The 24,671-nt window shown below is 43.2% G+C and overlaps 1 protein-coding gene across 5 annotated transcripts in view; it reads left to right on the top strand.

Annotated features, from left to right (window-relative positions):
- The window catches only part of LOC308098266 (RNA binding protein fox-1 homolog 2-like), a 52,289-nt gene that overhangs the window by 11,906 nt on the left and 15,712 nt on the right, over positions 1 to 24,671 (top strand). For 4 of the 5 annotated variants that reach the window (XM_080446551.1, XM_080446549.1, XM_080446548.1 and 1 more), the window contains exons 3-6: positions 15,615 to 15,809; positions 16,335 to 16,517; positions 17,050 to 17,103; positions 17,704 to 17,796. In XM_080446551.1, coding sequence (XP_080302677.1) covers positions 15,615 to 15,809; positions 16,335 to 16,517; positions 17,050 to 17,103; positions 17,704 to 17,796 — 525 coding nt within the window. Of the gene's footprint in view, positions 1 to 980; positions 1,385 to 15,614; positions 15,810 to 16,334; positions 16,518 to 17,049; positions 17,104 to 17,703; positions 17,797 to 24,671 lie in introns of those variants that run through there. The other variant, XM_080446552.1, reaches the window with a different exon arrangement.

The following is a 24,671-nucleotide window of genomic DNA, read 5'->3' as shown; positions in this document are numbered from 1 at the left end:
ATCCACTGACCGTCCACTCCAGCCCCCCCCCCCCCAAACAACTGCCCCTGCTTTCAACCCCTTTCCCACCACCTACCATCACCTCTCTGTCCTTTCCTCCCACCCTCCTATCCCTCCATCCGTGTACCCATCCCTCCCTCCACTTCTAGCCACGCTCAGCAGATGTCTGCAATCTTGGCATCGGGGCTTTTTCCGCAGAGTCGTCGTCCTCACTCATCCTGTAAAAAAATGCAGTGTGAGGAACTGCACTCTCATCTCACCCAATTAACCCTCCCCCTGCGCACACACACACACACTCACACACTCTCCAAGCCTAACAAGACAGGGAGTTGGAGAATTCCCGAGCCAGAGCCGATAAAATACAGCGCAATGCAGTGTAAATCTGATTTATGCTCACACTGAGTTGGGGGTTATCAGAATCAGGAGCTGGTTCTCCTTTGTTGTAAGAGAGTTCTCCATCTGTGACATGATGGCAGCAAGACGCTGATGTTGGAGTCTAATACTTAACCCAGCTAGCCAGCTGTCTACCATCCGGCCTACCTACATACCCGAGCGCTTCTTCCTGGAGTTGACAAGATGCCACGCAATAAATAAATGATCAAAAAGGAATAAAAAGCTGCAGTGCGGTGGGGGGGGGGGAGGTAGCGTTGGCGGTCCGTTAGTTCCAGTCAGCCTCGCTTGGACAGGAGACAGCATCTTCTCCCTCTCGCTTCTCCACAGTGGCTTAGAAACCAGCAAAGACGGCAACATCAACCGCTTTCTGACTCCCGTCCACTGTGGATGATGGATGGATAGATCAATGGGTAGATAGACTGATAGATTTGAAGGAGGGACAGTTTGTATAGGAGGGACTGCAGCTGAGAGGGAGGGAGAAAGTTGTTTTTGAAAGAGGGAGGGAACATGAAGAAGCCAGGGAGGTAGCCGGGACGGGTAACGTGAGCGTGTGAATGACAGACGCGGAGCGAGAGAAGAGAAGAGACTCGAGCTGACAGGAGGAGGAGAGACAGAGAGGCCCTAGTGTTGGGGGCGGGGGGCAGTGAAGGGAGAGAGGGGAAGAAAGTGGAAAGGAAAAAAAGACGGCAGAGTGACGGAATCACAAGGCTCACGTAGCGCCGAAGAGGCAGTGGAAGTTGGGACGCTGGTGGAGGAAGACGAGTGAACGAGGGAGAATTTGAATGCGTCTGTGTGTGTGTGTAAGAGAGAGCGAGAAAGGCTTGGAGAGAAGTGGCCAACAGCTTATGGTCCCTGAGCACAGACGGAGAGGAGGAGTAGGAGAGGAGAAAGACAGTCAGAGGGAGAATTTGAGAGAGAAGAGGAGGCGAGGCGGTCAACAGTTCCTCTAGGATAGACCATGATGGGGCTGTACTGCCCCGCAGCGCTGCCGGTGAGTTCATGTCTCAGAGTTTCTACACAGTGGCCTCATTCCATTGTATGTTCACTTTTTTCCATTCTATTAAAGGCAATGCAGATGTGTCTGTAAAACTCGACGGTTATTTCCTCATGCTTTGGCTAACATCTCTCATACTTTTTGAAGCGGAGTAGATAATTCATCTTTTTCTCATGGAGTAGTAACACCATTATAGAGCTCCACACTGCTAATATACAAACTTAATACAGACCAATAAGGTCAGTGTAACGTGTCACCAATTATTTTGTAGGAACAACCTTTCTGAGCAGGTCCTGACTTGCAAGTTCAGAACTGAGTGGGGGAGGAAAAATAAAAACCTTGAACGAAGGGATTAATAATGAATTATTTTCTCTCTTTTTTTCAGCCTTTCATATTGGCTTGCATGAGAGCATGCATGTGATCAGCACGCTGTTTGTTTTGATGGTGTGTTTGTATGGTGGCTCAGCTGAGGCCTGTATCAGAGTTGGCAGGGCATCGGGGGGGCCTTGTAGCGGGGCGTGTCCCGGCAGCTCCACTTTTAACCTCTCAAAACCATTATATTTATTTGACCAGAGTCCCCCAGGGGTCTACACTAGGCCCCCTCCTTTTTTCCGTCTACACTAAATCTCTACTCTGAAAATAACCAATTTACTGCCTTTTTCACTGAATGTTCGTCCCAGAATAGGGACGCTAGGATCTGTGTGGTTAACTAAATTCACCCAGGCAATCACAGAAGACTCAATGTACAAGACAAAATGTACAAGGAATGTGTATGTTTTAGAACTCTTAATTACTCAACCCTGTAGTTGGTTGACTAGGTTTAATGGTTGCTTATGACCGTGCGCTTTGCAAGACACTCCGGATAAGAGCGCCTGCTATATTGCACATGCCTAAATTGTAAAATTGGTGCTGTGTCGTAATATCTGGACAACTCCAATAGTTTCAGGTAACGTGCTGCTTACAAACACACCATACATGCACAAACAACATCATGTCAAATGTGGTTTGTAATACAGTAGTAGTTGCTTAAGAAAATTAGCATTGACTGTTTATACAGTGAACCTACTAAGCTAGGCTGCTGTTAGTATAAGGGCTGATGAGTTTGCACTGCTTGAGAGACAGCCTGAGGAGGTTAGAGCTGTTCTTGTGCTCCGTTGTGTTCTGACATGTCCTCTTCTGTGGTTCTGGGTTCCTCTGGCCTTTTTTGTGTGCCTGTCACAGTGTGTGTGTGCGCGCGCACGCGTGTGTGTGTGTGTTAGTGAGAGAGAGAGAGCTTGGAGGTTAACATGCAGACGCTAGGTAGCAACTGCTGCACATCGACTTGGGTTAGCTAAGTTGAGGGGTGTGTGTGTGTGTGTGTGTGTGTAGGGCAGACCGTACATGCTGCTGTCATGCTGACTGCACAGAATGTCAAGTCACATTTTGTGTATGTTGATATGGGGGATGGATGATGGGTTTGATTTTGTTACATTTTTTCTCTGTTGCCGGCTCAGCTGTCTCCACAGTTTAGTCCCCATCCGTCCCTGGATTGAGAGAGACGGGTGCCAATGGACATTTGTTCGGTCCCACTTGCAGTGGGCTAGAACTCTTCATGCTAACCACACACACACACACACACACACACACACACACACACACACACACACACACACACACACACACACACAGACCTAGAAGAAACTGTAAGCACATACACATTTAAGGTGTTGAGGGTTTTGAGCGTCTGTATTCTTGGATTACCTTTGAAAACGGACGGAATCTCCCCCAAGTCCTCATAAAGCTACAAAACTATTCTCTCTTTGGTCTGCCTGTCTCTCTCTTATTACTCTGTTTGACTGTTTCTTTCACTCTCCCTCTTTCTCTCTCTCTATCTGTCTCCCTCTCGTGAGCGGTCTCCCCGCTCTGCTTGGCCCTCTATTTTTCCTCTCCACCTTGGAGGCTGTGGCATCTGTTTCTCCGAACACGTTTTTCCTCTTCAGAGATGGTCTTACAATCCGAAAGGTGGATGGGGCAGGCTGTAAAATCTAGGAACGTGGGCAGATACACACAGGATTTTATTTAGGATGTGGCACACTTACCATGTCAGGGGTCACATAGAAGTTAAACACTTGGCATCCCTAATCCCTATTTTGGTCATGTAATCAAAAATAGCAAAAATAGACAACCTACAAGTGATCTTCAAGATTTTCTTGATGCTATTTTCTCTATTTGCCGTACAATAAAGTACTGAGGGCTGAGTGTCAGTGCAACACCCGGGGTTATTACCCAGGTGTAGATGACACCTGGTTCCAGACGAATCTGCCATTGCAAAAACAAAATTGCCCATGGCAGATTATGTCTGGTCCCTCTCAATAGAGATTGGATTTCTCTCCCTCTGAAGTTGTGAGGGACCAATCAGGGCCCAGTATCCAAATATGGGGCGGGTTTATCACCAGAGGCATTTTTTTTATTTGCCCCTCGGAAATGCAGGTTCCACACAGAGATTCCAGACTAATATCTACGCAGTGATATTAGTCTGGCCATGCCAGGCTAGTAGATAAGAGCTGGCCGCCATTGACGAGATAACATTGTTATGTATTAAAGAAGAGGGTCTTATACACCCATTATCTGTAAACAATCCATAAACTATAATTTTATTTGTTTAAGTCTGTGACAACAAAGATGTTTTATTAGGCTTGAAGAAATTCAAAATTGATGTTCCAGTTTGGTTTACTGACATTAACTGATTCACTGCCAATCACGTAGATCTACGCGAACCGCTTTAAAGCCGCCACGTGCCAATCGCGTAGATCTACGTGAAGTGATTTTTTTTATTTATTTTTTTTAATGTTGTTTTTTTCCAATTTCACCCAAAGACCAAGGAGATATGATTAGTTGAAGATCTAGACTCCTATCCACTTCCTTGTTAACTTAAAACTTTAAAATGCTGTATTTCGGCTCCTGAGTACTTTTTTTTTTCCAATGAAAAACTCTGGCACTGGCTAAAAAAATATGAAAATACCTCTGGCAGTTAATGTGTTAAGTATCATTTGGATGTGAATCGACAGGCAGAGGGATAAGTGTGTCACTCACTAGCAATAATTTTTTATTTCTTCACTTTACCTCGTAGCTCTCCACTCAGACTTTTGACAGCCCATCTTAGTCTCGAGCTAGATGCCAAGTGTCAAACTAGAATGGGTCATCAGACTGTGAGTGTTTTCTAAGTCACTGATGAGATAATGACTGAAACTCAGATTTCAATAGCACATGCTGGGCAACTCGAAAGTGTCATTTCACTGCCTGATGTTGATATTTGATACATTGTATCATATTGTCTTAACACTTTACCTTTCCATATTTTTGATTGGAATTTTTGACAGGCTTGCGAATAACACCGGCTTAAGGCAAATCAATAAAGAGAGAGGTAGGAGATGGGCTTTATGCATGTAAAATGCAGTGGCTGTAGTGTCACGATACAGGGAGAACACAGACCCACCCACATACATGCATTGACGGCAAGCACACATGCATGCACACACTAAGTCTTTCCCCACACATAGCCTCAACCAAAGGTGCCAAGCTGAGAGGATATGCGTCTGTGTTTGTATAGTGCAGCCACACACGTGTGACAGACGACACCCAGTACACCACACACAGGTGCGCGCGCACGTATTCGCTCAGCCTAACTTGTTAATGCACATTTAGCACTAAGCCAGAGTGGCAAGCATAGGCTGCTGTTGCTGCTATGACTCCTGAATTCCCCCCAGGCATCAATAAAGGTTCATCTTCTTAACTTCTCTTCTCTTATTTGGTATAAAAGAGTGTTTAGATGCATGCATAAGAATAAGAGACAATAGCTTGGATAGTACTTTCTGTTCCTTTTTTATAGAATAATAAAAAACATACACAGTTGCACACAGCCATTTACCTGCACATTTAGCAGTAACCTAATGTGCAGAGCTGGCAGTATTACTGGTCTAATGCACTGTGTGACAAGCGCTCTGCCTCAGGATTAACTCTTCTCCCTCTGAAGGCTGCTGCAGTATTGACACTAGCTCTAACCTAATACTGCTGTTACTGCCACTGCGCATGGTGCTGAGGTGTCAACAAAATAATTTATGCACACACACGCGCGCACACGCACAAATGTGCACACTCGCAAACATAGGTCCCAAATGACGCGGTATACAATTTTGCTGCAGTGCAGTCTTGTAATGTGTGTGCTCTTACCCTCCCATTATGGAAGCAGCACTGGTGGCTCTGGTAAATCTGCATGCGCTGTACCGCCACCTACACTGCAGCACAAAGTCACTGGTCCTAACCAGCACTGGGTTTGAATGGACTCACTGTTGTCTATTTGCTGCACTGTGTGATTATGGCATACTGGTTGCCAATTGTAAGTTACTACCCTGCATTTATATATAATGAATGAAGCTAGAGTGCAGCGAGCATGTAGAAGCCCGGGACTTCTTATTTGATTCTCTCTTCGGCAAGACCGAACAGTGAAAGGGAGGGCTGAGAGGAGAGATGAAATTCTACACGGAGTCCTGAGGTGGACATCAAACCCAAGATTATGTGGATCAACTTGTCGCCTGCTCGCACCAGATTACTAGGATTTGTACAATAGCTGCCCTTTATACACTGGGTCACAGGAATATTTGTTACATCTTCTGTTGTGGCTTTAGGCTTTCACTCCTGTTTACTGTTGGGTTGCTTGTAATCGCGGCACTCTTGTCGAAGCTTTAAGCTGGTGATGCTGTGGTTGACCGGTCAGTTTGGGTAAGACCGTCAACTACATCACTAAAATACGAAAGTTTCAGTGTTTACTTCAGATGGTGTAAATGTAACAAAGGAGAAAAGACATCATAAAGACCTGGAGACTAGACGATGGACAGTTGAATAATGTTTAGCAGGATGCTAGGCCTACACCTTGTTAACACTTGAGAAACTGTACCTCAAGGCAAGGTCAGCCAGAGAAGCAAACATGGGGTTACGGTGTGTTTGGACTGAGTTGTAACTTGGTCATCATTTACCAGGAAGAGGCCAGACATCTCACCTCGTTTAAACAGACAGTGTCCATGTTGAGTCATCATCAACTGTTTGCCAGACGTTTTCTTTCAAAGATAGAACTTGAGATTCAGGATTTGTAAAACACATTGTGCGCCAAGTACAACAAAATGAGTATTGGGTGGGTCAAATAATAGTTTAAATGAGAGATGGGTGGGTTTATCGAATCAACGGTTTGTTGACTTGAAAATGCATTATTGGCAGATAAGACGGTTATTCCCGATATGTCACACCTAGAGGATGACACATTGACATTTGATGCGTTGTTGTTAATCCACCTACACAGGAGACAATGTCTGCTGTTTGGAATTATTTCAAAGTCTGAAATCAATTTGGCCTGTAACTTCAGTCATGCAAGGAGGGAGCAAGACACAATCATTTAATACCAAACTTAATAAGCCACCTGATGATCCAACATCCCGAAATGTAGCATTGAGGAGTGCTATATTTATGAGAGAATGACGCAATAGCATAGTTGTGATCATAATTGTGTATATTCATATATATCACAGCTCATTTAAAGGTAGGGTAAGTGATATTTCTTTGGTTCAAACAAAACGTTTATTGAAAGGTTAAAGCACTATATTGTGATAGTAATCATTGCTATAGAGTGTTTGTTCGGTAACAGGGGTCTCTCTGTCTCTCCAGCTCTTTAATAATATAACAGAAAATACATTTTCAGGTAGGTGACAAAATGTCAACCAATCAGGAGAGAGTACCCATTTATCAGCTTCATTTTTATAGTGTTCCAGTTACAATTTTGTCTGCTCATTTCTTTGTGTCATCACTTTCAATTTCACTTGTTTAATCTGTATCTCACTCACTGGGTTTTCTATCCTGATTGGAGGAAATTGGTATCCATACCTAAAAATGAATTTTCAGTTTAATAAAGAGCTGGAGAGACATGGAGACTCCTGTTACTGATCAAGCACTCTATAGCAATGAGTACTATCATTATATAGAGCTATTTAACACTGATTTTGACCAAAGAAAATCACTTACCCTAAGTCTGGCCCTTGGAAACAGAGTGTTATGTTCAGTAGGCCTAATAAATCGGGTCATAGAAAGCAGTGCTTTAGAAATCTGACAGTTGCAGTATAATAGGAGGTGGAATGGTGGAAACTGGTATTGCAATATCGGTATTGATATTTGTTGATATGACATGGAAATAACTGTTAATCGGATATCGGCCCAAAACATGGTGTATCCCTAATGAAAAGGTCTTTACACTTAGTAAATCAGAGAGAGAAAACTGACACCGGCATGAATAGGTCCACCTGTCTTTTCCTGACAATGTGAATCCAGGGCAAAGCTGTGATCTCTTATTGATCTTGCCTATTACATTATTATCTTCACTCTCAAAAAGATGTAGATGAAAGGGAAAATATGACAAGTTAAAGGATTTTCCATTTAGTTCACTCTACTGAGAACAGCATGCCACAAGCCAGTGTGGAACAAATGACTAGCCGTGGGCCACCAGTTAAATATCCAAATGAGGTTTATCACAGAGACAAATTCATAGACATAGTGTACTTTGCAACTGAAGTTGATAGCGATCCTGAGAGAAAACACTGTCAGTATGATTATGATGACTGTGATTGGAGCTGTCAAATGCAGACAAGCATGTCACAGGTCTCAGCAGGACAACACAGCTGATGGCTTTGACAGACACATCACTAAAGCCTTGTTCTTCTTGGGCTTGTATTGGCAGGTGAGAAATCATACACAGCCTGGTTGAGAGAGATCATTTTTGGCTCTCACAAATTATGGCATAGTTTGTTTAATTTGGGGAGTATGGGGAAAGAAACCTTATATATTGACTTTTGATGTTGGAGTGAGTGAGTGCCCATTGCTTTTACTTTTATGTAATTCACCATAGACCAAATATAGCAGTTATTTCCAGAAACCTGGTAGTCTAAGCCTTTGTAGTACTAGGCAGTATTCATTGTCAACGGGTACTATGATGTCAGTTTCTGTTATCAGAGTAGTGCAGTACCCATCATTCATGAGCGACGCCTTGCATTCGCGGCACATCATTCGTGGGTGACACTCGTCATTCACGTTGTGTCATTTGCTGGCGACAGCCATCATTTTTCTTTGCATTGACTTTGTATGCCGATTCTGGAGAACCGCTGACCGCGTGGACGTCGCACTCTGCAATGCACATCCTTGGGGTGTCAGGCGTCAAATACCCATGCCATATAGGAAGGCGATTGGTTGGATTGTTTTCGAGATGAGCAAAGAAAACCCTCACTCACTCACTGACTAGATTATAGATGTTTTGCTCTCGTCTGAAGTATTTGTTCATAGTTGTTTTTAATTGAATTAAATTTGGTGTAGAGACAGGGTTTGGGACGGGTTAGAGTAGAATTCACATAATAAAACATGACATCATGGATAACATCAATTATTATCACAAACCAACCACAATGCATTATTAAAGGTAGGGTAAGTGATATTCTTTTGTTTAAATAAGTGTTAATAGCTCTATATTCTGATAGTTATCATTGCTATAGTGTTTCTTCAGTAGCAGGGTTCTCCAGCTCTTTAGTAAACAGAAAATGCATTTTCAGGTTGGGATAGCAATTCTATTCAATCAGGAGAGAGAACTCCAGGAATCAGGATACAGGATAAACTAATTAAATAGGAAGTGATGACGCAAAGAAATGAACAGACACTATTGAAACCGGAACATTGGTACTCTGATTGGATCAAATTGGCAACCCACCTGGTTGCCTATTTTTAACCCACCTGGTTGCCAATTTTCTGTTTATTAAAGAGCCGGAGAGACAAGGAGACCCCTCTTACCTTAAAAAACAAGAAGTACAGAACTATAAAAAGGGAAATGAAAGTGCTATGAACTGAAGCTTAAGTGTTTATTTTTTACCTGTTTTGAAAAGAAGTCTGGAGACCAGAACTTACAGCTAGAAGGTAGCATCTGAAATGCGGTGAAAAGTGGTTGTCATTGATCTGAGGACATTTTCTATGCTTTGCTATGGGATCTTGATCTATAGATGTCTGCTAGGCTGCTCAAATTAGTGCATTGCAATTTGCCCTGGCATTGTTAAAAATGTTCCTCATCGGGTTTTTTTTGTGTGCTACTGTTGCATTGCCAAAACCTACAAATGATACCAAAGGCTCACTGAAGCTGAAGCTTACCAACAGCTCTCAGTAAACTGGGAGCCTTTTCCTTTAACATAAATGACCATGTGTTTTTCTGCTAGCTACGCTGCCTTCTGTGTCTCAGCCAGTTATCTGCTGATGTACCTCAGAGGGACAGTCTTTCTACACAACTATCCTATCTCATTGGTCAGCCGCAAGGAAGTGGAGATTGGGGGTTCGGCACAACGGAAACCATATAAGGAGTTGGGGCGGTGACTTGTGCTGTTTGACTGACAGCAGTGGAAGCTTTGAGTGACTAAAGGGGCGGGTGTCGGCAGTAAAAAATGAGAAAAATAAAATCTCCTTCTGGCTTTCATCAAGCGTGGCAGGCCAAAGCGAAGAGGGGAGGAAAAAAATAGGAGGGGGTGGATGGATGAAGGGAGGCATACTTACTTCTCCAACCACAGAAAAGGAAGAGAAATATCGCAGAGACCATAGGGAGGCAGAAGAAGCTGAATGCAGTGTTTTGTCTTTTGAACAGCAGCAACTCTCAGGCAATAGGTGGATTACTCAACAGTCTCATTGTTATGAGTTGTTATGATCGTGACTAGGTCTGGTGTCATCGCTGAGTTACAATATAGTGTGACCAGCAGCTCTCCTCTCCGATCCATCCACTGTGTGTGTATTGTGTTGCTGATGTGTGCTCCGCCTAGTTGGCTGGGCTGTAGGGGGCCGCTGGCAGTGACACACAGAGACGCACGCTTGAAAGGGTTGCAGTGAAACCCCCCCCCTCACCCCCCGACCTCATCCACTTGGTGTATGGAAAAGCATATGGTGTCTCAGGTAACCAAACTGTGCTTTGTGTGTGTGTGTGTGTGTGTGTGTGTGTGTGTGTGTGTGTGTGTGTGTGTGTGTGTGTGTGTGTGTGTGTGTGTGTGTGTGTGTGTGTGTGTGTGTGTGTGTGTGTGTGTGTGTGTGTGTGTGTGTGTGTGTGTGTGTGTGTGTTTTTTGGTGTGACAGTCTCTGTGCACATGCATGTGAGAGTGTGGCTGTGTCTAAATTAGTGTGTGTGTGTGTGTGGACATAGTGAGCTCGAAACAGGATACATGAATGTATCCTTCCTTTCACCAGATGGTCCTTTTTTTTGCTAATTTATACCTCTTACTGTTGATTTCAACAATTTCATGTTTTGGTTTGCCATGCTTTAGCTCTATGATAAATTGTTGAGTTTATCATAGAGCTGAGCAATTAACCGAAAATATACCGAAACCAACATTTAGATCCAATAACCAGCTTGATCTTGTAGGTTAATCGAATGATCGAGAAGCAGGTTTTGTTTTTCTTCCTATATCAACAAATCGACATGAAAAAATTCTAATAGATTTCCCCTGTACCCTGTATTATACTTTGTTGTGCAATGGTGGCGTACAAAAACAGCCAGAATTGCTGATCTACAAGCTCACAACGTGTCACATCGTGACGTGTTTGGCTTGTGGATCTTTTCACTATTACTTTTCACTTTAAAAAAGAATATTGCTCATTAATCATAATTGAGGCAAAAGTTTTAAATAATCGTGATATTGATTTGAAGTCATATCGACCCAGCCCTAGATTATCATGTCTTTTTTTAATGCTTCATAATGCCCGGGCTAATTGAATTTACTACAGATACAAACTGAGTCTCTTTCTTCTCTGTCTATGTAGAGAAATCTGGTCTGGAAAGTTAGCGATAAGAATAGACCAAACACAACTCTAATAGAGCGTAACATGATTTTCCACCCTTCCCCTTTTCCTCTTGTTAAACCTCCCCCTTCTCTCTCTCTCTCTCTGTTCTCCTTCTAGTCTCTCTCTCTCGTTTAGACTATACGATGCTACCATTTAGGGCAGTGCAACTCCTTTACTCAGTGTGTCAGGAATGCCTCTGTTGACTAATGGCTGTGCTCTGCTGCCGGCCCGCACGCAGCAGTAGTGCCCCCATTAATCCACTCAATACGGGAACGCATCTGTCATTTTAGATTTCTGTGGCTATTCAAAAATGGCAGATATGCTATGAGCTTAAAGATCTGCTATTTTTGAAAAATCGTGAGCGTTTGTGCAAATCTTTGAATATACTATATATTTTTAAAGCGAACATTTGTAACTCAAATATTTGCTTCTGGATGTCCCTGGAACAAAATGTTTTACAAATATTGAAAAAATAAATGTATTCAAAGATTTGCACACATTTTCACGAAATGTGTGCAAATAGCAGATATACAAGCTCATAACGCGGCACCGAGTGCCGCGTTATGAGCTTGTAGATCTGCTATTTTCGAATAGCCAAAAGAAATCTAAAATGACATGCTTTCCCCGGTCTTAATGTATTAAACAGCCTCTCTCTCTACCTACCCATCCTTATAGCCATGCTCCATCCATCCATCCATCCATCCCTCCCTCCCTCCCTCCCTCCCTCCCTCCCTCCCTCCCTCCCTCCCTCCCTTTATTCTGCCTTGCTCCATGATGTGAGGCTATCACATGATCTCACATAGTGCACACACAGTACTGTACACAGTCACTCAGTAGGTCAGTGTTTTTGTAGCTACCTCTATTGGGACTCAATATCTACAATAATGCTTCACTGGACCCATTTGTGTGGGTCATTGTGTCCGCTTATCTGACGACATTTATTTATTTATTTTCTTTCTATGCTTTGACCTGACTAACTTGCCCTACAGTGTTTTCTTCAGCAGAGGAAGCATAATTACAGCAGCCAGGAAAGTGCTGCGACAGGAGAAACTAGTAGCTTACAGATGAAGTTCAAGTTTTAAACCGTCAGCTGTTTCTGAGTAAAAAAATAAAATGGGGTGATTGCTCTAATCTTCCCAGCATGCAACAGAGGGGATCCCCCAAGATGCCTGTGAAATACACAAGGCGATCAGGCTGCAATATCCATTTGAGTTATATTTTATTTACCAACATTAGCGACACATGGGGTTAGTCTCCATTCAGTCGGTGTCAGAAGGACCTCACACCGTGTGCCACAATGGCACACTACAGCGTAGGACAACACAGTGCGCACCGCCTCTCCATTCAGTGGTCAATCGCTGCGCAATCGCTCAGCATGCACATGTAATGGCAGGTTACAGCCACAGACGAGAAGCCAAATTGATGAGAGCCTGTGAAAGTAGGAATGTTGACTGTTGCTCGGGTCTGGGTTTTTAAAACTTAATTCCAACCCTCCCAGCCGATTATGAGAGACCTACCCCACCCACCAGACGTACCCGTAAAAAAAAAACACATGCATGTGTTTTTGTGTGTGTTTGTGTGTGTGTGTGTGTAGGACCCACACACAGGGCAGGGCCTGCGGGGTTGTGAGTCGACCCGCACATCACTACTGACCGTGTATCACTGACTAGGTCTCCTTGACATTCCTATTCAGAATGACCTGAAAGGCAGAAGCACTGCTTCTACGGTACCTTTTCATGTGGACTGTGGATGAGTAGCAAATGATTCATGATTAAGTTCTAATACCTGCTCTTTGTAATCACCAGCTATTTAATCTCTCTCCTAGTGTTGTTGCTCCCCCCCTGCTTCTCCGTCTCACTCTCTCCCTCCTCTCTTCCTTTGTTTTCCATCACTTGATTTTGTTTACATTTTATCTTATTGCGCAATAATAAGACACAAAGTAAACAAAATAGGCTACATAAAAATAAAAATAATTGCAGAGGGGAGGAAACAATCCTTAATGTGCTTGCAAGGGCCCTCGCATAAAATGAATATGGGAAATAAGTACAATTATTCATCTCTATTTGCACATCCTCCTCTTTAACCACTTAAGCCCTATATACTGTTATTGAAAATAGTCAATCTACAAGCTCACAATGCAGTGCATGTAAGCTAACTAGATCAGCTATTTTCACCTATAATGACATTCCCCAAAATGGGATGCCAGGGTTAAAGTGGTTAATCCTGGCCTTTCTTTCTCCGTTACTTTTCCTCTTTCCCTTCTCTTCCTCTCTCATATGTTCTCCCTCGCTCCATAACAGATACGGTACGTGTGACTCAGCCTTGGGCTGGAATAGGCCTAGAGAACACACCCTTTTGTGGCTAAACGCAGGCTACTGCATGTTTATAGTGTCACATGTCCTGACACGTTGGCTCAGTCCTTTGATTGAAGCTTCAGCGAGCGAGGGGGGGTGGGGGGAGTCCCTCCAAATGCATTTTACACGGCCCTATCATCTTCTTTTTATTCAGTCTTTTTGATGGTTACCCATTTATCACCAGGGCAACAGATACTGTAGCAAATGTGAAACACCATCATCTGTCACGCATTCTTTCCTATCATACGTTCAGCATTTCCACGGTGGAGTGTGGCAGCAGGCTTCTAGATTTTTCCATCCTGGAGTTTTGTGTGGGTTTCTTTTTTTTTTTTCCTCCAGTTTTTACTTTTTTGGGATCAGGCAGACTTTTCTGATGCGCTCTCTATCTCTCGGGCCCAGACCCAGAGGCCTCTCTCCATCCATCTGTCTGTCTGCCTGTCTGCAAGCGGATAGGGCTTAGACCCAAGCTGGCTTTTGCAGTACAGTTAGTGTCTGTGGGTTACTGCAGCCTGAGAGCTGTATGCAGTTGGAGCTATAGGATTAGAAAGGGAGTGGGTGAGAGAGAGAGAGAGAGAGAGAGAGAGCTCATTTGCTCTGTGGTTCCACATCTTAGTTACTCTGGCTAATTAAAAAGGCTGTCTGGAGACGGGAGTGTCTCCTCCTGGCCTCACCCAGCTCACAACCAGCCCACGACAGCACCAGACTAATGGTTAATGGTGTGTTGTTGTGCCTGGCTTGGTGGCCCTCTGGATGGACCGACCCCTTCCCCTGAAGCAAAACAAAACCATAAAAGCACTCTCTTGGATGTCTGTGGCTTTTTTGGAGGAGCCACTTTTGTCATTTCTCCTGAGCCATCCATCTTTTATTCTGTCTCTCTCTCTCTCTCTGGCTGCTGTAAAGGGATTTTGTGGAACTCATCCCACACAATGCCCTTGAGTGTTCAAAAGTGATTGAAGCATGCAATATTGCAGAGTCACTGCACAGTAGAGTAAGGTTTGAGACGTCTTTACAGTATAGCAAGTAGGAGGGTACAACTGCTGCTGATATGATTGTAACAATGCACAGGAAATGGCCCGCAGCGAGTAACCAACTGACCCACAATTCATTTGAAATATGAATGATGTCTGAAAGAAGTGCCAAAGCCCTGCAACACCTGCTCTCACAGTGCATATGGACCAGGGCCATGAAAAGTCACTTTTCCACCTGTGTGGTAACGGCTTGGCTCACTTTATTTTTCCACTGCAGAATCAGATAGAACCCATTCAATCTAGCAGCGTCCAACCCTCTGTGTAGGAGAGTGCTAAACAAGTTAAAGTTAAACCAACCCTTAATGCTGTCTTTAAACTAAACTACGTCTATTTCACCTGTACAGTCTCAACAAAACGTTTCTGGTTTTAGGTGAGAAACGGGCCATGCAGTTGCTCAATATTGATTCATTGCACACTTACAATGGCTAGTTTAAAAGTTTTAACAATATTCAGTAGCCATCCATGCAGTATAGGGGAGCGCAATGACACTACATGAGGATTCTCTCCTGACAAATCAGAGTATTCTGCAGTGTTTTCACGTCCCATTTTGGTGTTGCCATGGGCAATTGGAACCTCGACCTTAGGTCAAGTTGAGCCGGTACCATGCAGTGGAAAAGCCTCATGTGTCATGGCCGATATTTATCAGCTCATCCATCCTACACGCATCTTTGTATCTCAAACTGTGTATCAAATTTTCTGACTCTGAATAATAGATGTGTTTGCCGTAAATATTTCATGGTTGGCTGACTGAAAACTCATGCCTGACAGATATATTGAGAGAGAGAGAGAGAGAAAGAGAGAGAGGAACGGAGGGAGCCTTGGAGGTAGTGATGGATGGAGAGAGAGAGAGTGAAATTCAATAGTTGTGTGTTTTTTAACCCTTTCTTTCTATGTTCACCTACCATAAACATATTAAGACGTTTCTTTTTTTCCTTTCCTCTCTCCTTCTCCACTCCCCTCCTTCCCCTGCAGGGTTCTCAGGACTCGACGGGGGTACCGGAGGGCCTGGTGGCCCCACCCTTTGCCGCCTTCCCCCCTCCACCCCCTCCTCAGAACGGGCTGCCGGGGACAGAGTTCGTCCCTGGGACCCTGTTCACCGCCGGGGCCCAGGGGGCGGCCGAGACGGTGGCGGGCGCTAGCGGACCCACCGCCACCAACAACAACAATGTAAGCACAATGCTAACTATGCTTAACCCATTAAGACCTGGAACGCATCTGTGTCACTTTAGATTTCTTTGGCTGTTCAAAAATAGCAGATCTACAAGCTCATAGCGCGGCACCGAGTGCCGCGCTATGAGCTTGTAGATCTGCTATTTTTAAAAAAATCGTGTTTTTTTTTTTTTTTTTTTTTTTTCAAAAACTGTTAGGATTTACATTTTTTTTTATTCTTCTCAGGTCTTAATGGGTTAAAAGACCTGTTGGGATTGATTTTGTATGTATCCATTTATGGGATATTCAATGTAAGATTGTTTAATTTAGCTTGTTACATACGTACATTTCCTCTTGTTCAAATGACGATGGCGTACTTTGTTTGCAGATGTCGCGCTTTAAATTTGTTGTCTCCCTCGTACTTACTCCATTTTTTCTGTTTTCATCTGTCCTGTTCTTCCTCTGTCCCATCTTCCTGCTAACCTCTCTCTCTCTGTCTCTCTCTCTCTCTCTCTCCCTCTTTCCTTCTGTCTCCCTCTCCAGGGAAAGGCAGAGGAGACGTCCCAAGGAGAGGCAGGGGGCCAGTGCAGTGCAGGAGGGACCGTGGCAGTAGCGGGGCCAGGCTCTGTGGAGGACTCCTCCGAAGCCAAGGGGACCCCCAAACGCCTTCACGTGTCCAACATCCCATTCCGCTTCCGGGACCCAGATCTCAGGCAGATGTTTGGGGTAAGGGCGGCGGAGCTGGGAACGTCCCCGGCTGCTGGCCTAATTTTTCTCCCTCCCCCAGCAGGATCAATAAATCATTATAAATCATTATACTGCTGTGGCAGTCTGAACCATATATGAAGGGGGGCTGGGTAGGAATGGACAAAAAGACCTAACTGACAAAGGAAATACACGCTCATGGACATTCTTGTGGCTGTACTCGGAGGCTCAGTTAACTACATGTGTGTTAAAGTGACCCAGAGGAAAAATGGAAAAAGAGCGAGGACAAAGCTGAGAGTGATGAGGAAGGATAGAAAAAAGGGAGGAGGGGCATAGACGAAAACTAGCATGGAAAGCGACTTCTAGTTTTTGTATAGCAGTGACCCCTAGTGCAGCATTGCTGTTATTCATGTTGCTGTGTCTGAAGCTTGCACACAGTGAGATTCACTTTGAATTATGGCAAATTAAAGGAAAACAGCTCTTTTACATAAGCCGACTTCTCGCCTGTGACTGATTGTTGGCTAATGTCTTTTTTTCTTGTCTGCATTTTCAGCAATTTGGGAAAATCCTGGACGTGGAGATCATATTCAATGAGAGAGGCTCCAAGGTGAGTCCATTGTTTTTCTCCCCTGCTCCTTGCCAATAACACTGTTGTCTTGGACTGTTGCTTACACCACGTGCCACAGGGGGAATCATTTTACTGCCCCTCACAATCCCCACCGTATCAGATATAAAGCAAACAGTGAGCATATTGAGATTACATTGTGGACTTAACCCATTAAGACCAGGAATGCATCTGTGTCATTTTTAGATTTGAGCTAAAAAAGCATTATTTTACACTTTGGCTATTCAAAAATAGCAGATATAGCAGATATACAAGCTCATAGCGCGGAATGAATATATATACATTATTTTAGACCGAACATTTTTAAGTCAAATCTTTGCTTCTGGGGGTTCCTGGGAAATATATTTTAGGGTGGGGGGGTCCTTGATATGAAGAAGTTAGAGAACCACTGATATTATAGCAACATAAGTTTTTTTTTTAAACTGACATTTGTAGAATTGGCCTCAGGCCTTAATGTTTTAACTAGGTATTCAATGTGTAAAAAAAAAAACTGCTAAGAAGCACATCCCCTCGGTATCTGCGTACACCCTCTGGTGTGCCCTGCTCTCACTGTCAACCTCTACCCTCTGCCGCACACCACAGGGCTTCGGCTTTGTGACATTTGAGACCAGCGCAGATGCAGAGAAAGCCCGGGAAAGGCTCCATGGCACACTAGTGGAAGGTCGTAAGATTGAGGTAATTTTCCATTCTCTCTCTCTGCCTCTCTCTCTCTCTCTGTTGTCTGTCTTGCGCTCTGTCTTGTCCCAAAGTAATTCTGCCTGAAATCTGCTAGCTAGCTCCCATCCTCCCTTCACTGACATGCTCTGATGCAGCCCGCTGGTATTCCCCTCCCTGGTCTGTTGCGGTATACTTTTATTTATTCTTTGTTTTTGCCTTGTTTGGGACCCCCTCCTTATTTTTTGTTTATTTTGTGGTGGGAGAGGTTGGGTATGCAATCACACAACGCAAGGCATGCTGGGTATTATTTAAAAACAATTGCATCCATTTTTGGACATTAAACTCTTGATCATCATCACCTTTTTTATTTTCTTTGTTTTGTTCTTTGCGGTGTTACTTGTAGTCATACCGATATTATAGCTTTTTCATTTTTCCAAAACCAGTTGAAACGATGTTTGTGCATTTAGATCTGGAGGGCATGAGACAAACATGGCGAAAAAGGGGGGGTGCATGGCAGATTTGTATCTCCTCCATAGATATGAAGCTAAGTGGTTGTGACAAGCAGCATATGACTCCTGGTGCAACAACAGCAGCATGCTGGGTATCACAGCAACACCAACGCATGTTCTCCTTTTATACTCTGGATTCTTACCAGAGAAACTGTGCCCTCTAGCTTGTGTAAAAGAAAATAATAATAATGTTCATCTCTGTTGTTTCGTTTACGTTTTGTCCTGAAGCACGTTTATGAAGTCTTGAAGGAAATGCATGTTGTTTTTTTGTTGGTTTTTTTTCCGGAGGGGGAGGTCGTCTTCCTGCCTTGTGATTTCTATAGCCAAGGCAGCTTGAGACACCAGTTCTGCATGGGTTTGCCGTGTGTTGATTTCCTGGTGACGTGTGCGTGTTCACGTGTGCAGTGTGCATGCTTAGGTCAGTCCCTGCATGAGAGATGAGGCTGGCTTGGGCTCCCTTGTTTGGTTGTGTGCGTGCGTGTGTGTGTGTGTGTGTGTGTGTGTGCGTGCGTGTGTGTGTGTGTGGTAGCGAATGGATGACAGCCACCTGCATCCAGTGGTACAACATAACCCAGCCCGCCACCCCCCCTGCCACCTCCATCTTCAGTCAATCAGCAAGCTAAATGAATACTGATGGGGCCAATCTAACCTGCATCAGTCACGCATCTTTATTGAATCAACAACCTTGTACTGCCCCCCCCCTCACCGGCCCACACCAAATTTACTGCTATAACCTCTGTCTTTCTATCTCTCTGTTTGTCTACAAACTAAGTTGTTCTGCATGACATCAGTTACTTTTTCAATAATAAAGTGGGCAGTTTTTCCTTTCCCGTTGTTTGTCACTGCTGCATGTACCGTTGTACTGAAGTAGTCGTGTTAGGCCAGTCATGCATCATCTGCATGGTGGGGCCTGTGGCGATCTGCCAGGGTCTATCTCTCTCTTTCTCTTTTTCTCTGTGCGTGCGTATCAGTGCATGAGCTGGTTGAGACAAAGGGCTGATGGAGTTTTATGTGTTAATTCTTACGTTGTTTTAACGGAGGGGGAAAAAACGACTAGAATGTCTTTCTTTTTGAGGCAACGCTACCTGGCGATTATCCCTTTGTCTGGTAGATGTTGCTGTTGTAGCTCTGGCTTTACCGGTCATATCATTTCAGAGTTTATTGAACTATGGTGTCGGGGACAAAGAAAAAAAACAGCTGCCGAGATCACATCACTGTATTATAATTCAGAAACTCTGAAATATAGGCCTACTGTATGCCTCTTGTTTTACTAGTAACGAGTGTGAACTTTCTATTTTTTATTTTATTTTGCTATCCACTGGCATGGGGTTTAGTTGAAATAGCTATGCATGGTTGGTATTTTAGTATGGATACTTAAGATAACTACGGTCCTGTTGTCAGACAATTTGGTTTTTATTGCATGTCTATTGTTCAATTTTATTTTATTCGTATTTATTTTTGGTGATGGTAATGTTAAAACATTTTGTTCTTAAACTAGCATGAAGTCTGTTGAACCTGGTTGTCCTTGATATAGTTCTACAGCAATGATGATTGCATAGTTGTTGTTGTTTTTTATTAACTTTAAAAAAACTAATGTTTAATTTAGTCCTACAATGCCGACTACTTAACTTGAGTGTTATTTCTAATTCTTGGCCGACTATTTTGGGTAGCGCATGCTATTGGGACTTGGTGGTTTCTTCTCATAGTTTCACTAACCTCAAGTATGCATGGATGTAGCCTGTAGCACCGAAAAAAGAGAATTGTTGTCTTTTTAAAGTTACATTGTACTTCTTTTTGTCTGGAGTAAAACTCTGCGCTTTGAAGAAGTCAGTTTCCTGTGTCGCTTCCAATGTCTCCATGTAAGTGGCCCAACTCAAATTCACTATATGTCTTCCTGCTGTCTGTGACATCATCTCATCTCCAATGCTTCCATATATAGAGTCCTGTAGGCCTATATATAGATATGATGATGATCTGTGCTCGTGCAGATACGCACACCTCCATGCATCTTTACCCCATCGTCTCTCTGTGTTTTTCATGTGTCCTGACGTCAACCGTGGTAGAAACAATGATTTAAAAAAAATAATGATAATAATAATGGTCAAGCAATGCTAGGCTTAACATTTTGTCTGTCATTGACATTAACATTTCGTCTGTCATTGACCTCAGACTGCGGGATACTTCAAAATCTGACGATGGAAAATGCCTTCAACTTCATTTTGTGTGTCTTGCATAGTCGCATCTTTTCATCCCTTTAGCAATATTGACAGGCTTGCAGGCTCCCCGTCAAGTCGTCCAACTAACCTCCTGGCTCTGTAACTCTGTGTTTGTGGTCGGTGTGTGTTTGTGGTTGGAGTGTTATGGGAAGTGATGGCTCCTCCGCGGCGCAGAGTTTTAGTCAGACCTGTTCAAAATAAAAGCACAACACGTCAGGCGAGTGCCTCACAGCACAGCTCTGCATGCATTTTGTCTCATCTGCTGGGGGCGCTGTTCAGAGGGAAAAGACCTTGTCATGAAGCCACGTGTGTTTCCCACCACTGCATGGACGTGCGCGCGTGACACGAGGGGTGAGACTGAAGTTGAGTCTGACTGAGGAAGTCTCTCGGCACGATTCACCTGCATGTTTGACTGTGGACGTTGTCACCCACCATCACTATAGTCAGTCACTCCACACAACAGGGAGCCACTTTTTCCCAGCGTTCAAAAGGAGCCTTCATCTCAGCCTTCATCAGCATTGGCCCTGGCCCTTATACATCCATCATTTTCAACAACAAATAAGCATGTCATCTTGCGATTTGAGTTGAGAGCATGTTTGAAATTGATGAGAATTTAGATTCTATCAGATTTTGAGATGTGCTGAGGTGAAGGCTTGTTTGATGCGATGTGTCCCGGTCCTGTGGAGGATGACTGTCTTAATCTGGGCTGTATGTCATGTACTGGGCCTAGCTTTGGATCGGGCTGAAGTCGTGGTTCCTTGTAGCTTGCATGACTTTTCTACAGTAAAGGTTGATCCATGAATGAAATGGTGTCAGTCTGAGTGTGCGGGTGTGTGCGTGCGCACAATGTGTGTTTCAGTGTGAGCGGTTGACGGTAAAGGGTAAAGGGTTTGTACTTTGCCCTTTCCAACCCTCTTGTCTTTATTCCTCCCAGAAAACTTCAGTCTGTTTTTCCTGTCCCTCCATTCTCTTCATGCCAGTCAAGTTTGTCTTTCTTTCACCACTCTTGGTCCACGCTACCTTGTTCTCACACCTCTTTCACAGTCCTTGCCTTGTGTTTTGTCTTGTGACCCACTGTTAAATTATTATAGTTGTACGTTTGTAATTTTCATGTTACCCTAAACCTACCTATATTTCCTACCTTTAACCGCCATCCTCACTTTTGTTTCTATCTGCCTCTGGTCTTTTTTGTGTTATTTATTTTATTTTGATTTATTTTTCAAGTTACAGTATGTTCCTTTGTGGTGACTTGTGAAACCAGTGGGAAGTGACGTGTTTCTATCCATGACCCTTCGCCAAATAAACACTGTTCTCTTGTGGCGTAACTTCACCACCTAAGAATCTTGTCTTGCTCCATTTAACCAAAGCACTCAGACCGCCAGGCTGAGGTAAACCTAGGGCTATTTCCAGACAGCGTTGAAAAACCCAAACAACTTTTTCTACGGTTATGACAGAGGGTGACTCCCACTCTTGACTCCCACTCTTGCCTTATAAATGCAGATTTTCCTTTTTTTGAGGGATATTGTGTTTTATTGAGTTAAAGTAAAGACGCCCCTGGTCTAAACGGCACTTGGTTCAAGCTTCATCAGTAGTAAAGAGCAGAACCAGTGACCCTAATACTATTTAATAGTAAGCTCTGTCTACCATTTAAAACATTAGCACTCCCATTTTCTTTCTGCCTTTCGCTCTCCTATTCTGAAACTGTTACACTGCTGCTGTCAACTCTTATTTCACGTTGGTGGGTGGGTTGGGGGACCTTACTTTATTTTGGGGTTATTTGTTCCTTTTATTTATTATATATTTTTTTCTGTTTCCCTGACGACTTCTGTGTGTTGTTGTCAGTCTCCACGGTAACCACTCGCTGTTTCTACGGCAACGGTAAGTTGTGTACTGCACAAATAATATCAATCACTGAATTGAACCCACCTCCACCCCACCCCCTTGCAATGGGCTTTAGGCACAATACAATCATATATCATATTGTAACATATTGTAAGGTTAACACAGTAGTGATTTAGATTGTTTTGTCCATTGTTGTTATAATTTACATATAGATTACTGTACATCCTAACAAGTAACAAGTGTGTAGGTGCACATTTTGCCCTACCTATACATGCACTTCAGAGCTAATGATATCTTGTATTGTACATGTGGTATAGCAGAGACACACAGATGGACAAAACATCAACGACAAGCTTGTATCTTTTAGTAATAATATTTTTCCCCATGCCCCCCCCCCCCCCCCCTCCCCTCCCATCTCATTAACACCTCACTGGGAATGAACAAAATGTAATCACCCTCGTCTCTGCAATGACACGGCTGTCCGCAATCCCTCTCATTAATTCTCCATCGGAGTCGATATAAGTATTTATTTTTCCTAATTAATAACAATAATCAGCAGGAATGATGATATTGAGCTTTCGGTTCTGGCGCTGAGTTGTAATGCCTGCCGTTGCTTTGACTTGAATGCGGACCCCAAGCTGCAGGGCAAATCACGCTTCTCTGATCTAGAGTTCCTTTGTGTCATTGAGCTGTTTACATTCAGCATGCCGTGCCACTCGATGGATTGGGGCAAATGTCAGCCGACCGGCTACAGTGTACATTAATCCATTCAGACTGGGAACGCATCTGTCATTTTAAGATTTCTTTGGCTATTCAAAAAAATAGCAGATATACAAGCTCATAGCGCGGCACTCGGTGTTGCCTATGAGCTTGTAGATCTGCTTTTTGTTTTTAATCGTGGCATTTTTTAAAGCAAACATTTGTAAAATATTTTGTTCCAGGGACTTCCCAGAAGCAAAAATTTGAGTTACAAATGTTCACTTGAAAAAAATATATATTGAAAGATTTGTACAAATGTTCAAGATTAAAATAAAAAGAATAGCAGATCTACAAGCTCATAGCGCGGCACTCTATGAGCTTGCATATCTGCTATTTTTGTTTAGCCAAAGTATAAAATAATGGTTTAAATTGTTACACAGATGCGTTCCCGGTTTTTAATAGGTTAAAAAATGTTAGCTAAGTGGGTTTCAAACTTGGGATGGGAATGTGTCCGGGGCAGGCCTGTGAGCTAATGTTTAATGATAGCTGAGTGGCTCTCAAACTCAGGAAGGGAATGAGTCGAGGCTTGTGAACTAAATGTTTAACGCTTGGCTAGCCTGCATCAGCCACGCTTATATTATCGTACGGTAGTTGTGGGATATCAAGACAGTCTAGAGTATGTCCAAACTACACATTTTGAGATCTTGCCCTTTTATAGAACAGATAACAAATAATTATAGCGTGCATTTGCCTTCACTATTTACGTGTTGATTTATGGAACACCATGCAACTATTGGCAAATCAGTTTAGGCCGTTCCAAATGGGCTCAGAAATGGGCTCAGAAATGTCACATAGCTGTGTTAACCATATGCATCTTTAAACCGATATGGGGTTTACATTGATCTTCTTTTGGGTCTCTCTCTCTTTCTTTTATTATCTTGTTTCATTTCTTTATTTGTTGACTTGATTTTGTTTCCCTGTCATGGATTGTGTGTGTATTAGTAGCTGCAGTAGTACTAGTAGTAGTTGCAGTAGTAGTTGTGTACTAGTCTTAGTTGTGAATTGTTGTGACACAGTATTAATGCCTGGCAGAGTGTCTCGTGTTTATTTGATTTCTTTACTTTTTGGGGGAATGAGGTTTGCTCTTTATCTTTTCTCAATATCTCTTTGTCTTTTCTTAACTTCATCCTTTCTTTGGTGCTCTGTCTCCCAACCCCCTCCACATGAAATACATTTTTAGGAGAATGGTCACCAAATCTAATTGCTTTATATGAATGACGCACCTTGGTATTATTTCTTGATTGATTGATTTCATTTTGTTTATTTTGTGAATAATTACTTTTTATTGGTTGTTTCTTTGGTGTTGCTTATGTAGACAAAATGTTTCTCCTTTCTCTCTCTCACTCTTCACTCCATTTTCTTTTGTTTCCCTGTTTTTTGTATGTGGACTGGCTCTGTCTGTCTCTATTTCTCACCTGCATCTGAACTGTCCCCTTTCCGTCTCTTATGTGTTTGATATGGGAGTGCTGCGATTGTTTTGATTGGTCTCTATGCTGCATCCGACGCTTGCTGATTGGCTGAACTTTTGTTTTCTATTTTCTCTCTTTCTTTTTTTTTTACTCTCACT

This window comes from Gymnoscopelus braueri, assembly GCF_963280865.1.
Source record: "Gymnoscopelus braueri genome assembly, chromosome: 13".
Classification (NCBI taxonomy): domain Eukaryota; kingdom Metazoa; phylum Chordata; class Actinopteri; order Myctophiformes; family Myctophidae; genus Gymnoscopelus; species Gymnoscopelus braueri.
The sequence above is the reverse complement of the archived record's forward strand: the minus strand, read 5'-3'. Positions and strand labels throughout refer to the sequence as shown.